Raw genomic sequence first — 15495 nt, 5'->3', positions numbered from 1 at the left:
TGCTCAGTACCCCTCCGGATGGCAGATCTCGGCCACTTCACTGGAGCAATCAGCTCTCCCTGCACCCTGAGCTGCTGCTGAGCAATACATTTTTAAAGGGGAGAGCTCACAACGTGGCAGCTCAAAGTGACATTTGAAACCACCCAGCATTATCAGGTGACAGTGAGCTTATCAAATACTTGCGCTTAAGAGTTATTGGGTGCCAAGGGTCCGAGTTGCCTGGGGAATGCGTTACAGCAAGACTTTGGATTCCAAAATTTGTCAGTACTAGTGGCAGGTACCCATTGAGACTGGGAGGGTGGAAGGTGGGGGGGGGCAATGGGAAGGGTAAGCAGGGCCAATGACAGGGGTCACTAATTTTAGTTTTGACCCATCCTCCTCCCCACTGCTGAGTTCTACAAGTCACGGAGACAAAGGAGGAGGAAGAAGATAACTGGTAGTGCCACACCTAGAGTTGTAATTTAGGAACGTGAGGCAGGTTGTAAGTAGGGGGCAGGGGTATAGTTGTCCAAGGTCTCAGAGGGGCTTAGACCTCCTACTTTTTTGGGAGCGTGGACCCAGAAGGATCCCTATGTCTTCAGTATCCTATGAGCCAATCAGCATGAAAGGCGAGTGTGTTGGCCACAGAGAAGAGTCTGGAGAGCTGCTTCCAGTCAGTGTGGGCGATTATATTGACCAACCGTCTGGCTCGGTGTTCGACGCCAGTCCTACTCGGAGTAGACCCACTGAAGCGAACAGACACTTGTAACGTAGGTCCATTCATTTTAATGGTTCTACTCCGAGTAGGACTAGTGTTGACACAACCGTATACTCCTCCGGGACTGGGACGCCCCTGCTGGGCGGTGAAAGGGGCAGCGACGGTCGCAGAGCCCTCGGATCGGGTGGCGGGAGGGGAAAAGGAGGAGCCAGAGGCGGTGGCTGCGAGGGAGGGGCCCCGGCAGCCAGGCGGGCCTGTGCGCGCCGCGCTGCGCTGCGCTTTTGGCGAGGGAGCTGCGGCGGCGTGGGGTTGGATGCCGATCGCGGCTGCGACTGGCGGGTGCCGGGCGAGGCCCGTCTCTCGGAGCCCGCCAGCGATCAGCTAGGCGCGGAAGCCGCCGCCTCCTTCCGCGGCGCGCCTCTTGGCACCTCCGAGGCTCGCTGCGGCGCGTCCTGGAAGGGTCCCCCAGCCAGCCGCCCCGGGGGCCTTGTGCGCCTCTCCTCCCGGCCCGGAGGGACTCGCACGCTCCATTCTCCCCGCTGCAGCGCTTTGGCACCACCTCTGCCCGCCCCTCCGGGAGAGGTAGCAACAGCGGTGGCGGCGGCCCCGAGTCCTCCCGCGCCGCAACTCTCGCCCCAACCTTTGTGAAGTCATCGGGATGAACTTGAGCCGGAGCAGCAAACCTGCTTTTTAGTCCTGTGTTACTTGGAAGGGAGAACGCCGGCGGCCCGCCTCCTCCTCCTCGAGTTCAGGTACCGATCGGGAAAAGATGGAGGGGCGCTTGAGCATGTGCAGAATGCAGAGTGCCCCTTCTCCTCCTTGTGCAACTGTGTCTGCCTTACACAGTTAAGACTAGATTTGGGCATTTGGCTTGGCCCATCATGGTCAAGTGGTGTGTGTATTTTTATTATTTATGATTTTATTTATTCATCATCATCATCCATTTTTTATCACCACCACCGCCACATTTGGCCAGTCCTGAAATCGTGATGATGATTATGAGGATGTGTCCAAATCAGTTTTACTCAGAATAGACCTATTGAAATTTATGGATCTAAGTCATGGGATCCCAGACTGTGGCCTGTGGCCTATCCGCATTAAATTTTCATACTGATTTTTAAGTGTAATGTTATTGCTTTTTTATTTCTGATACTGTATTTTACTGTATTACAATTTGAAATCTATGGAAGGCAAATTGTAACACAAAAAATACAATGTAAGGTTTATTTATTTATTTATTGCATTTATATACCGCCCCATAAGCTGAAGCTCTCTGGGCAGTTTACAACAATTAAAAACATTAAAAACAGATATATAAATTTTAAAAAAAACATTTTTAAAAAGCCACTTAAAAACACATGCTAAAATGCCTGGGAGAAGAGGAAAGTCTTGACCTGGCGCTGAAAAAATAACAGTGTTGGCTCCAGGCGCACTTCGTCAGGGAGATCATTCCATAATTTAGGGGCCACCACTGAGAAGGCCCTCTCCCTTGTTGCTAAAGATGTAAAAGAAGGAATAACACAACAATTAAAAAATCACTCGGCATCTAGCCCAGTGCATGACAATTGCTACAACAGACAGAAAAATCATTACATGGTCCACCAAGACCCTCAGCAATTTTCAAGTTATCCATGGTGGAGAAAAAGTGTGGGAGCCACTGGTTGATGTTTAGCATGCCCTTTAATTTCAGTGGGTCTACTCTGAGTATGACTAACCTTGGATACAACCCATTCTATTTTATAATTTTATTTATTATTAATTATTCTTTATTAAGTTTTACAACTTCATTCATTTACGTTCATTTATTTTACGTTCATTTATTTTACTCAGTTTACAGGTTGCGTAATAGAAATATTCTCTAGGTGAATTACATATACAGTCAGACGAACAGGCTTGAAGCATGCAGTGCAGCGACTCAATAAAACTATAAAAATCAATAAATCCAATCCAGCAATGGTTCAGCAATAAAATCCAGTCGTAAAATCCAACACAGGGACAGACACAGATCAAAAATCCCTGCAACCGATCCAACAAAACTCAGCCCCAGCTTCAAAAGCTAAAGCTGCCCAAACTAGCATTGTTTTGCAGGGGCTGAATTGAAAAATAGACCAGTGATGTTAAAAGAGAATACAAATGATTAAAAGGCAGCTGGTCTAATAAAGAGATGTGGAGAGAAAGAAATGGAAAGAAACTTGCTCAGTGTGGGGTGTGCCGTAGCCCCGTGACAGCGCATGTTCTTTGCATGCAGAAGATTCTAGAGAGGCGCGTGTGAAAGAATGGGGGCAGGTTGTTAGGGTAAGGGGGATCTGCCTCACCAACCTCAGTCTGCTTTCAGCCAATCTCTGCCTGCCTGCCCTCTCTCTTACAATTGTCCCACGGTGTGGTACTTCCCATCAGCTGCCTCCTCCTCAGTCGCAGTTAGTGGCAGCTCCATGTCAGTTGGGCAGTGGAATCCGCTCCGGGTTTTAGTGTGACCTTTCAAGGAGCTGGCCAAGGTGCTGAAGAACAGCCGCCAGCTGCTGCCAGTCTCAGTACTGTCCTTGTAGAATCATAGAGTGGGAAGGGGCCTATAAGGCCATTGAGTCCAACCCCCTTCTCAGTGCAGGAGTCCACGTTAAAGCATCCCTGACAGAACTCAGCGGAGAGGAGGATGGGGACACAACTAGAATGAGTTGGCTTCGCTTGTTATTGGCCTCGCTGACTGCTGCCCTACTTGTCCCAGTGGGCACCAGCCACAACACAAACACACACTTTTTTTAATAAAAGGATTTTAAAAAATCAAGCTTGTGAATATTTATTTTGCTTTCCCATTCAGAAAATGAGGAAACAAGTGGGACCTGAAACAAATGTTGCTGGGGGGGGGGCTCCTTTTCACAGTTCTTGCCAGCCATGACCTCTTCCAAGTTACTCCATTCCATTACGCCTCTCATCCCTGGTTTTCTGTGACCAGTGTGAGTATACTTCGTATTCAGTTACCTATTTGGGGTAAGAAAGGCAATTCTTTTGTTTCCATTTGTGCAACTCTTAGCCCACGCACTCACCCTCTTGTTGCACAGATAATCCTGTTTTGCCTACAGAGGGAACCATACAAATTGAGATTGCTTGTTGGTTCATATGATTGCTAATGCTCCCAAGTGAGTGTTTAAACACTAAAGTGAGAAGTTGTAATGCTGAACTTGGCAATTTTATGCTGTTTTTATCTTTGTATAGTTGTTGTTTTGGTGGAACTCACTAAAAGGCAGCCGAAAATACTTTTAAGAAAATAAATTGGGGAAAAAAGTTTTTCCGCATCTTCCCATCTCTATAAACACTTTGATGGTGGGGGTAGGGAGTTGCTCTGATGGGTCCTACCTCTTGGTGGGAGGATGGTGCTTTGCACATGCTCAGCATTGCTCTTGGCCCTGATCTCAAAGCTGAAACTCTGGGCACTGAACACAACGGAGCCTGTCTCAAATTAACCACTGCCAGGAATAGAGTTGTATTTTTGTGGCTCTCCCTTCTCCGGCCCTTTCCCACACACCCCTCCCTCCCAGCTCTCAGCTGTTTCCCAGCATCAGTTAGCTCCCCGAAGCACCCTGTTCCCATCTCCATTTAATCACATAGATTGGCCTTTGACAGGCTGCAGCTCTTTGGGACTCCAGCACCCAGCAGCCAGCAGGGTCAGTGGTCAGGGATGCTGGGAGTTGTAGTCCAGCGACACCTGGAGGGACACCTTCCCTACCCCTGGCCTCTCATTAAGCTCTGCTGGAGCGGCACTCTGCCTCCTTCCAGCACCAGAAATGTGGCCCCATCCACACCATTCGGGGAAGGGTCATAGTGCAGTGGCAGACCATCTGCCTTGCATGCAGAAAGCCCCAGTTTCAGTCCCCGGCTGCATCTCCAGGTAAGGCTGGGAGAGACTCCCTTTGTGAAACCCCGGAGAGGGGCTGCCAGTCAGTGTAGACAGTACTGAGCTAGAAGGACCAATGGTCTGGCTTGGTATAAGGCAGCTTCCTACTGTGATACCCCTTTAATGGCCACGGCTTCCCCCAAAGAATTGTGGGAGCTGTAGTTTGTTAAGGGTGCCAGGCGCTGTTAGGAGACCCCTGTTCCCCTCACAAAGCTACAGTTCCCAGAGCGCCCTGAGAAGAAGGAATGATTGTTAAACCTCTCTGGGAACTGTTGTGCTGTGAGAGGAATAGGGGTCTCTTAACTCACAGCGTACGGCCATACTACCCTGAACACACCTGATCTTGTCTGATCTCAAAAGCTAAGCAAGATCAGGCCTGCCTGTAATACCGGGTGCTGTAGGCTCAGAGGAAGGCAATGGTAAACCACCTCTGTATACCTCTTACCATGAAAACCCTATGAATATATCCAAAATTCGTAGGGTTGCCATAGGTCATAAACGAAGGCATATAACAACAACAACTCACAGCACGCATAACAAACTACAGTTCCCAGGATTCTTTGGGGGAAGCCATGACTGTTAAAGTGGCATAAGAGTGCATGAAATGGATGGTGTGGATGTGGCCTCTGTGGGGCTTCTCCATAGTTGCATGGAGATCGACCAGCGTGTGAGGACTTTTATCTCTTAGTAGCCTACTTAGTAGCCTACTTTAGGATGCACACCTTAACGTGGTGAGGGGGTTTGAAAGTGTTGAAGAAGCTGAGAGCAATGCCGTCAGGAGTCTAGACCAAGAGGCTAGACTCCTAGCAGGGTCACGCATGGCGGAATGGTCAATGCTGAGACACCAGACTAAGATGCATCCAAACTCAGAGGAAGGCAGTGTTATACCACCTCTGAATACCTCTTACCACGAAAACCCTATGAACAGAGTATCCAAAATGCAACATGAGATAGTGCTGGAAGATGAGACCCCCAGGTCAGAAGGCATTCACCGAGCTACTGGGAAAGAACAAAGGACAAGTACGAGTAGCGCTGTGACTAATGACGCAGCTGGGTCAAAGCCGAAAGGAAGCCCAGAGGCTGATGTACACAGATGCAAAAGGAGAGTCCGGAGTTGTACAACGCACACAATAGGAACATGGAATGTGAGAAGCATGAACCACGGAAAGTTAGAAATTGTCAAGCAAGAAATGGAGCGTATCAACATTACAATACTTGGCGTGAGTGAATTAAAATGGACTGGAGTGGGACATTTTCAATCAGGCAACTACAAAATATTTTATGCAGGAAATGAGAAATCAAGAAGAAACGGGCTTGCTTTAATAGTGAGAAGTGATGTAGCAAAAGCAATTAGGAGCTACAATACAAGGTCTGAGCGAGTGATATCAATGAGATTAAATGGGAAACCTATTAACATAACCATCATCCAAGTCTACGCTCCAGTGTCAAACGCAGAAGAAGAGGAATTGGAGAGATTTTACGCAGAAGTACAGGAGGAAATTGATCACACACCAAAACAAGATATGATGATAATCATGGGGGACTGGAATGCAAAAGCAGGAACAGAGAAGAACTAGGAATTGTGGGGAAATGCTAGGTGACAGAAATGAAGCAGGAGAAAGACTTATTGAATTCTGTGAAGCCAATGATTTGTTTCTTGTCAACACATTTTTTGAGCAACCAAAAAGACAACTGTACACGTGGACATCACCAAATGGTCAGTATAGGAATCAAATTGATTATATAATTGGCAACAGAAGATGGAGAAGTTCCATACTTTCTGCAAAAACAAGACCAGGAGCAGACTGCAGTACAGATCATGAACTGGTAGTACTGAAAATCAGAGTAAAGCTAAAGAAGAACAACAAAGCACTCATAATGCCAAAATACAATTTAAATAACATCGCAGAAGAATATAAAGATCAAATAAGGAACAGGTTTGAGGCTTTAAACTTAGTTGCCAGAGAACCAGAACTATGGACTGAAGTCAGGCACATTATCAGGGAAGAATGCAAAAAGACAATATCTCTTGTTAAAAAGAGAGAAAGACCTCAATGGATGACTGAAGAAACTGCCTTCCTTCTCTCTTTAACCATTTTAAGAGTTTCTTTGGGGGAAGCCAGGACTGTTTAAAGTTGCATGATCATGCTTTAAATGTGCAGCACAGGTGGCCCTGTATATATTTCTTATTTTAACTGTGGGTTGTATCCAAGATTAGTTCTACTTGGAGTAATGGTAATGTAATGGACTGCCTTCAAGTCGATTCTGACTTATGGTGACCCTATGAATAGGGTTTTCATGGTAAGCAGTATTCAGAGGTGGTTTACCATTGCCTCCCTCTGAGGCTGAGAGGCAGTGACTGGCCCAAGGTCACCCAGTGAGCTTCATGGCTGTGTGGTGATTTGAACCCTGGTCTCCCAGGTCGTAGTCCAACACTCTAACCACTACGCCACAGTGGCTCTCCTACTTGGAGTAGACACATTGAAATGAATGCTCATGACTGCTTAGCTGGATATAACTGTGTTATATCAGAAGCTGCCTTGATCATTTTAAAGCAAAAGAGTATACGTGTGTGTCATAAGCCAAAAACATTTTCCCTTCCCCGGACTCTAGTTCTGGGAACGCTCTTGGTCCACTGGCTTTCCCCCTCCTCACTTGGAGGGCCTTGCTGCCTTTTCTCCCTGCACTGGAGGGTTAGGGGAACCCGCAGCCCTCCTAATGTTATTGGACTCTAGCTCCTATCAGCCCCAGCCAGGCTGGCCAGGTGGAGTCCAGCGACACCTGGAAGGCTTCAGATTCCCTCGTCCCTGCTGCTCTGGTTTGCTGAGGCACTCTGTCCTGCCTGCTGAATGAACTCTTTATCTCACACGCACTGCGGTAAAGTGCGTTGTGCTGCTTTTACTCAGGTTCCTCATTTTTGAAGTCCTGGACATGCCTGGACAAAGGTCAGGATCCAAAGGTGAAAAAGAGTTGACAGTGTTCCTTCCGCTTTTCTGCAGTGACCTCCTTCATTTCGAAATGCTGATCTACCAGCAGGGATGGAAAGATCTGTCTGTTACACTTCTCTCCATTTCTCATTTTTTTCCAATCTTATTCTCCACATTTCTGCGCCAATTTGCTGTATCTCTTCATGGAAATTCTTCAATGTTTTAGTGTGACGTTCTCCTAATAAACACATTTTTGTCTGCAGTTTTGGCTAATGTACACATTTTCTGAAAGCAAAGCCTCCTGATATGCATATTGGTATGTGATTTTCACTATGATATTTTTATGTACGCTTTCCCTTAACATATGCATGTAAACGTTGGTTGGTTGGAGAGCTGCATTGCAAAATCTGGATAAATGTGAATTTGGAAGGGTGGCTGAGTCTGGTTCCCATGGTGTTTTGGAAAGTGCAGATTTGATAGATACGACTTTTAAGTGCAGACTGAATTGAATTTCTCCCCCATCCCTCTCTACCAGGGCCTTTATGTGACTGAGATGTCACTGAGAACTAGCCTCTTGAACCATCCATTTTTTTCTTCTTTTGCAGGGCATCGCCCCCGAGGCCCAAGGCAGATACATGGCTTATAAGACCTTAAAAGGATGCAGGTGCTTGTAAGTATACAATGCAAGGGAAGGCATTACAGGATGTGAGTTTACACCAGTGTGCTTTGTCCACTGTGCGGATATTCCTCCCATTCGACCTTGGCCACCTGCTTCTTTTTCTTCTGCCGATTTGGCTCTAACAGGCTGGTAGAGTTAACGTTCCCAGTGGGTTGTGTTCAAAGGACTGTCTATTGGATTTCTTTTGCTCAGACCAAGCTGCCTTCAACCAAGTCAGACCATTTGTCTGCAGACTGACTGGGAGTGACTCTCCAGGGTTTCAGGCAGAAGTCTTTTCCCAAGCCTGCAAAGTAATGCTGAGGACTGAATCAGGAATCTTCTGCATGCAAAGCATGCACTCTGTCACTGAGCTGTTGCCCTTCACCTAAAAATAAAATACGATCCTGGTTCTTAAGAAAGGGCTAGGCCTGGGAGCTTCTGGGTGCAAAGCTATGGCCCTTCCCCTCATGATGGGAGCTGTAATCCAGCAACATCTGGCCCTTAAGTAGAACATCGGAAGCTAGGTCACATCATTGCTCCATGTAGCTCAGTATTGTCTGCACTGACTGGCAGTGGCTCTCCAGGGTTTCAGGGAGGCATCTTTCCCAGTCCTTTCAGACCCAGCATAAACTGAAGAGCACATATAACTCCTGTCCTGGCTCGCTTGCACTGGCTACCTATTTGTTTCCGAGCCAGATTCAAGGTGCTGGTTTTGACCTATAAAGCCTTACACGGCGTGGGACCGCAGTATCTTGTGGAACGCCTCTCCCGCTATGAACCTACCCGGTCACTTCGCTCAGCATCTAAGGCCCTCCTCCGGGTACCAACCCATCGAGAAGCCCGGAGGACAGTTACTCGATCTAGGGCCTTTTCTGTAGTGGCCCCCGAACTGTGGAACAGCCTCCCCGAAGAAGTACGCCTGGCGTACTTCTATCTTTTCGGCGCCAGGTTAAGACCTGGCTATGCTCCCAGGCATTTTAAGCGTTTATGTTATAATTTAATTTTTTAATTTTTTCTTTTTTCTTTTGTTGCTGCTTGTGTTTATTTGTTGTCTGATTTTATTGTTGATATTTTGTATTTTAACCTTTTTGTACACTGCCCAGAGAGCCACTCGCTATGGGCGGTCTATAAATGAAACAAATAAATAAATAAATAAATAAACCTCCTCCCTCTCCTAAACCTGTTGTAGGTTTTCTAATCCCATTCCACATGTGGCCACTGGGCTGCTCACTGGGGTGGTGTGGTGATGCCTTTAGGATGCACACCTTAACGTTGTGAGGGGGCTTGAGAGTGTTGAAGCTGAGAGCAGTGCCGTCAGGAGTCTAGATCAAGAGGCTAGGCTCCTAGCAGGGGCACCAAATGCGGAATGGTCTAAGCTGAGACACTGGACTAAGATGCATCCAAACTCATAGAATAGTAGAGTTGGAAGGGGCCTATAAGGCCATCAAGTCCAACCCCCTGCTCAATGCAGGAATCCAAATCAAATCAAAGGAACTCAGAGGAAAGCAATGGTAAACCACCTCTGAATACCTCTTACCACGAAAACCCTATGGAGTATCCAAAACGCGACATGAGATAGTGCTGGAAGATGAGACCCCCAGGTCAGAAGGCACTCACCGAGCGACTGGGGAAGAACAGCGGTTCATGACAAATGCTCTTGGAGGTCACTGATTCATAGGGTCACCATAAGTCGTAATCGACTTGAAGGCACATAACAGCAACACCACCCATTACTGGCATATGGTCCTCAGAAGGGTTGTCTAGAAGGGAATGTGGCCCTTGGGCTGAAATATGTTCCCCATTTCAGTGATGCATGTCTGTCTGTGCACCAGCATGAAACCCTGACTCTTTCTCTCTCTTTCAGTCCCGCCTGTTCTTAATCCTGGTTTTCTTGTGTGCCTGCTCTGTCCTGTACATCTTGCTGTGCCCTCACTTTTGTGTGTCGTCGTGTTGGCTCGGCTGCCGTCATCTGGAAGAGCAGGAGGGAGGTCTGGCAGCCGTGCCTGGAGCCACCCAGTTTGAGGGTTACATCAGCGTCCCTGACGGGAAGGTGAGTTGAGCGTCGAGGTTATGAGCGACTGTTGTCAAAACATGAGGATGGCCAGTTGAGTGGCCTGGCAGAATGGATTGCTCCAATTCAGGTAGTGCTTTGGGGTGGCATTTTCATTCCCCTTGAGAGAAAAAAAAGGGAAACCCTTCCTATAAGTAAAAAATAAAAATAAAAAATGGAGGGGGGGGAAGGTTTTCTACTTGCTGGGTGTTTAAAAAAACAAAACATGGGGAAGCATTCAGAAATGTGAGTCCCACACACCTAGACTAGTACAGTCTGTTCTGCACCGCATTCTGGCTCCATGTGTAGACCCAGCTGAGTGTGTTTGGGGTTTTGAGAAATATTCAGAAAGGTGGTTTTCAGTGATATCCCTACCCAGAGTAGACTCACTGAAGTTAATACACATGACTAACTTTATTTATTTATTTATTTATTTATTCAGTGGGTCTGCTTGAGTAGGACTCAGTTGACTACAACCCAGAAAATGTTTGAAAAGGCAACTTGGATCTGCAACAAAATGCTGCAGTATTAAGTGCTCTTATTTAGCGTTCCAGTCAGCCTTGCTCTTCTCCAGGATGCTCCATTCCACCACCAGCCCTATTTCTGTTCTCCCCACCTCCCCCCATCCCTGGTTACAACAATTTAAAATACAGTATTAAAAACAGTGTAAAATGAAGTGCAATCATAAGAAAAGCGTGGTTCCTAAAATCTCTCTCTCTCAGATGTTAAAAGATGAGGCAGAGAGGTGTTAATTAAATTAATTAATTTTTGGCAATATATATTATAATGACATATAGAGTATTATATATATAATAACTGCGGTTATGGGGCACAAAATTAACCTCTTCCCAGTTCACCTTTTATTGGCTGCCCAGTTGGCAGCTACTTCAGCCCCTTTGTGCTTCTGTTTTCTTTAAGGTGAATTTGCGGTGTGTCCCCAGCCAATTGGAGATCACCCAGTGAATGTGATATCAGACACAATGCCAGGCGGCCAGGCAGATTTGGCTATGTGTCAATGTTACAAAGCCAGTTCAGAGTGATAACATGAATAGACAAATGGTTTTTTGTGTGTGCCTCACTTTGCAGCCATGCCCGGAATCTTCAAAAGACAGATTTTGCTTAAAAAGCCCCTTCCCACTTTTGACTTGGATCTTAGATTTAAAGGGAAAAAGAAAGTAGTGTTATCAAAGGGAGCTCTGGCCATCTCCCCTGGGCTTCTTCAAGCACCCTCTGGGCTCACTTCTCTTCTCCCTTTAGCCATTGGCTCGAGTGCCATGCCGTCGGTGTGCCGTGGTCTCCAGCTCGGGGCAGATGCTGGGTTCGCGTTTGGGGAAGGAGATTGACGAGAAGGAGTGCGTCCTGCGGATGAACCAGGCCCCCACTCAGGGTTACGAGGAGGATGTGGGCAGCAGGAGCACCATCAGGGTTGTTTCTCACACCAGCATTCCCTTGCTCCTGCGGAACCAGACCTATTTCTTCAAGCAGTCCCGGGACACACACTATGTCATCTGGGGGCCCACTAGGCTGATGAGCCGAGAGAAGGTGGGCTTGGTCTACAGGACCCTCCTCAAGATGAAGGAGATGTACCCAAGCCTGCGCCTCTACACGCTGACCGAAAGGATGATGGCCCACTGCGATGAACTCTTCCAGCTGGAGACAGGGAAGAACAGGTGAGAGGCAGCCAGAGTGGGTCATCTCCAGGGTGGGACTGTCAAGTTAAAAAGCATGCTTTGCGTGTGGAAGGTCCTTGTCAGGCTTCTTCCTGTGGTCACCGCCTTGTCACGGTCCCACCTCAGGGTCCGGGTCTCTTAACGGTTCTCTCACCGGCTCTAGCAAAGATCTCTCAAGATCCCACTGCTAGGCAGCACCACCAGACACTCCCTATAAACAATATTGCCTTGAGACTGTGCCTTAGTCTCCTCCTGGCCTATTGCTACTTTGTGTCTAGGTGCACTTGCAGGCCACAGCCCCTTTGAATCTTTGTGCCTCTAAAGATTACAGCCCTGGGTTGCTCTGGATACCTGATGATGTTACACTATCTCTTCACCGCTGCCACCATTAATACTGTTTCCCAACCTTGGTATGTGCTCTGCCCACCCTTCTGGTCTGTGTAAACCCAGCCAAGGATCAGGCGTTCTGGTAAACCAAGAAATATTTATTTATATACACAGGGAATAACAAGATTACTTAAAGGTATAGTCAACAAGCATGTGGTTTCATAAGATGCGTTACTCTTTATGTTTCTAGTCGTCAATAACCTGCCTCACTACCCGCCTAATCCAATCCACCCTCCAACCCTCAGAACCAACCGAACCCCAACTGTCATCCTCTCATTTATATCTTCAGACACTCAAGCGCTTAGCCAATCATAATACAACACTCATCAACAACCCATGTACTCCCCTCTCTCACTCAGTCCACTTACCTCATTTGCTCTAATAAACCCACACTTACCATATTTACAGTATTATATATACAGGGACATCACAGTCCTGCACTTTCATGTATTGCAAAGAGTTTGGGATAAGTGGCTGTAGCTCAATAGTAGAGCATCTGCTTTGCATGCAGAACGTCCCCGGTTCAGTCCCTGGCATCTCCGGGGGAGGAATCATAGAATAGTAGAGTTGGAAGGGGCCTATAAGGCCATCAAGTCCAACCCCCTGCTCAATGCAGGAATCCAAATCAAAGCATTCCCAACAGATGGCGAGAGACCCTTGTCTGAAACCCTGGAGAGGTCAGTGTCGACAGTACTGAGCTCAATGGGCAATTGGTCTGACTCAGTAGAAGCCAACTTCCTCTGTTCTTCAGTTCCCCCAACCAGCTCTTTGCAATTCCATCCATAGCAAATGCATGATTCTGCCACTGTGTATAAGTTAGGTTACGAGTGATGGAGGGTGATGCTCTTCTGTACCGTATGGCATGCCACTATTCTTGGGATGTGGGAGAAATTCAATTCAGTTTGCATTTCTAGGCCAACCTACCTAATTCACACTTCCCAAAACAATGCGCAGAACAAAACACAGCCATCCTTTGAAATTCATACGTCTCTGAATTTTGCAAGGCAGTTCTTCAGCCAAGTATTGTGTACAAAAATGCATATACTGGAGTAAAGTATATATATAAACGTAATTGTGATTAACCAAACAGAGGTTTTTATTATATTAACAAAATGTTTCAGCTTCCGCCTTCGTCAGCTGCCAACATACAAATGCTCTTACCAAGGTGGCAGTTATAGAGCTTTGAGGATGGAATGCTCAGAGGGGCTTCCTTTGCAGAAGCTAAGTAGTGGTGGAACTGTCCTCCAGGTTCAGGCCATGTGGTGCCAATGTGTCCAGACAGTAAATCCAAAAGTTCTCCCTTTTGGTCAATGCTGCTGGATCTGCTGGCATCTCTATCGCTGTAATGGAAAAGTCCAACAGGCTGTGACCCTCAATGTTAAAATGTTTTGCAACTAGTTGCTCCACTTTTTTTGTCAAGATTGCCAACTTGTGGTTCCTGAAGCGCGTGCGCAGGTCAGTTGTGGTCTTTCCTATGTATTGGATATGACATCCTGGTCTTTTACACTCAATGATGTAAACTATATTGCAGGACCTGCAGGTGATGTTCTGTTTGATGTAATAGGTCCTGCCTGTCCTAGTGCTTGTATAAAAACCTCTGTTTGGTTAATCACAATTACGTTTATATATATATTTTAGGTGATTAACGGAATCCTTCTAGGGATCCAGAGCAAGCTTGAGTGAAGTTCTGTTTGTTGCTTTCAGAACTGTCTTAGAAATCCACACTGGAATGCTGGTGAATTCTGGCAGGGACTTAAAACTTATGAGGAAATGTGGAGAACTGAACTGGCGAAATGAGAAATGGAGGGAAATGGCTGCAATTGACAGGTTTGCCCATCCTTACACTCGCCGTCTGTCTCTCAAATCTGCAGGATGAAATCCGGCTCCTTCCTGAGCACTGGCTGGTTCACCATGGTCTTGGCGATGGAGTTGTGTGAGCATATTTTTGTCTTCGGCATGGTCAACGAGAGCTACTGCAGGTATGGCACATGGGAAACAGGTGTGAGGCCATATGTAGGTGGTACACACATACGGCTTAAGTGACCACCAAGTGGTACTGTGCGTGGCCAGTAGAGGGACCTCTTGAGCAACCGTGAGGATGTGTAGAGCAGCTCTTGAGCATCCCAGTAGGGAATGGGGCTGTGCCTGGTCTCTTTTCCCCCTGAAGTCCGAGCATCACTCCAGCCAGCATGACCAGTCAGGGACAGCGGGCGTCATAGTTGTGACATCTCTCTGGAGGCCCATCGGCTCATGCACTGAAGCAGTCATTCACCAGAAACAAAGTGTTTAGTGGATGGAGAAAAGTTTTCATACCTCTCTCATGACACTAGAACTCAGGGATATTCAATGATGCCAAACGTTTGGAAGATTCAGGACAGACAAAAGAAAGGATTTCTTCACATGGCACATGGTTAAGCTATAGAATTCGCTCCCACAAGAAGCAGTGATGGCCACCAAAAGATGGGTTTAAAAGAGGGTTAGACAGAGACGTGGCTAATAAGGCTATCGAATGGCTACTAGTAACCATGGCTATGTTGGAGGCAGTCTGTCTCTGAATGCCACTTGCTGGGAAGCACAGCTGGTGAGAGGGCTGTTGCGCTCGGGTCCTGCTTGTGGGCTTCACATTGGGGCACCTGGTTGGCCACTGTGAGAACAGGATGCTGGACTAGATGGGCCCCCTTCGGCCTGATCCTGCAGCCAGGCTCCTCATATGGCCTTAGGGGTCTCTGACAAGTGCCTGGGGTTGTCAAGTGGGAGAGGCCGCAGAGTAGCCCAACTCTTAACCTATTAATGGGTGCAGTCCAGACCACCACTAGGTAACTACTCAGAGTTGCTGCACACTTACACTCCCCCCTCCATTTTTTTGTCCTCTCTGCTTGACAGAAACAGGAGCCAGCCCACTGTGCCTTATCACTACTTTGAGAAGGGCAGACTGGACGAATGCAGGATGTATCTGGCCCATGAAAGAGCCCCCCAAGGTGGGCACCGTTTCATCACAGAGAAGGCTGTCTTTTCTCGCTGGGCAAAGAAAAGGAACATTGTCTTCAATCACCCTTCGTGGCCGGATGGGTAGGCGGAGTGTGGGTGACGTGCCACGGACTCCTTTGCTGCTAGAGAAGTTGTCTGCTACCAGATACAATGCGGAAAATTCGTGTCGAGGAAGGTGTCCATGGCTGAAGCGCTACTAGGGCGTGAATCTATTTGGCGTGAAGTAAAG

The 15495-nt window shown here is 47.3% G+C and overlaps 1 protein-coding gene across 1 annotated transcript; it reads left to right on the top strand.

Moving 5' to 3' along the window:
* The first annotated feature begins 936 nt into the window (after nt 1-936).
* Nucleotides 937-15361, top strand: ST6GALNAC4 (ST6 N-acetylgalactosaminide alpha-2,6-sialyltransferase 4). Its single transcript, XM_061604439.1, has 6 exons — nt 937-1449; nt 8119-8183; nt 10036-10221; nt 11479-11891; nt 14150-14257; nt 15162-15361. The coding sequence occupies exons 2-6, from the start codon at nt 8172-8174 to the stop codon at nt 15349-15351; spliced, it is 909 nt and encodes a 302-aa protein (XP_061460423.1). The 5' UTR covers nt 937-1449; nt 8119-8171; the 3' UTR covers nt 15352-15361.
* The last annotated feature ends 134 nt before the right edge of the window (nt 15362-15495 follow it).

The sequence above is a fragment of the Rhineura floridana genome, chromosome 20, assembly GCF_030035675.1.
Source record: "Rhineura floridana isolate rRhiFlo1 chromosome 20, rRhiFlo1.hap2, whole genome shotgun sequence".
In the NCBI taxonomy this organism is placed as follows: domain Eukaryota; kingdom Metazoa; phylum Chordata; class Lepidosauria; order Squamata; family Rhineuridae; genus Rhineura; species Rhineura floridana.
The sequence above is the reverse complement of the archived record's forward strand: the minus strand, read 5'-3'. Positions and strand labels throughout refer to the sequence as shown.

Bases quoted from the DNA above. Each gene is read 5' to 3' on its own strand.
- ST6GALNAC4 (XM_061604439.1), top strand. The intron at 10,222-11,478 runs GTGAGTTGAGCG...TTCTCCCTTTAG, and splicing joins TCAGCGTCCCTGACGGGAAG to CCATTGGCTCGAGTGCCATG. The intron at 14,258-15,161 runs GTATGGCACATG...TCTGCTTGACAG, and splicing joins GTCAACGAGAGCTACTGCAG to AAACAGGAGCCAGCCCACTG.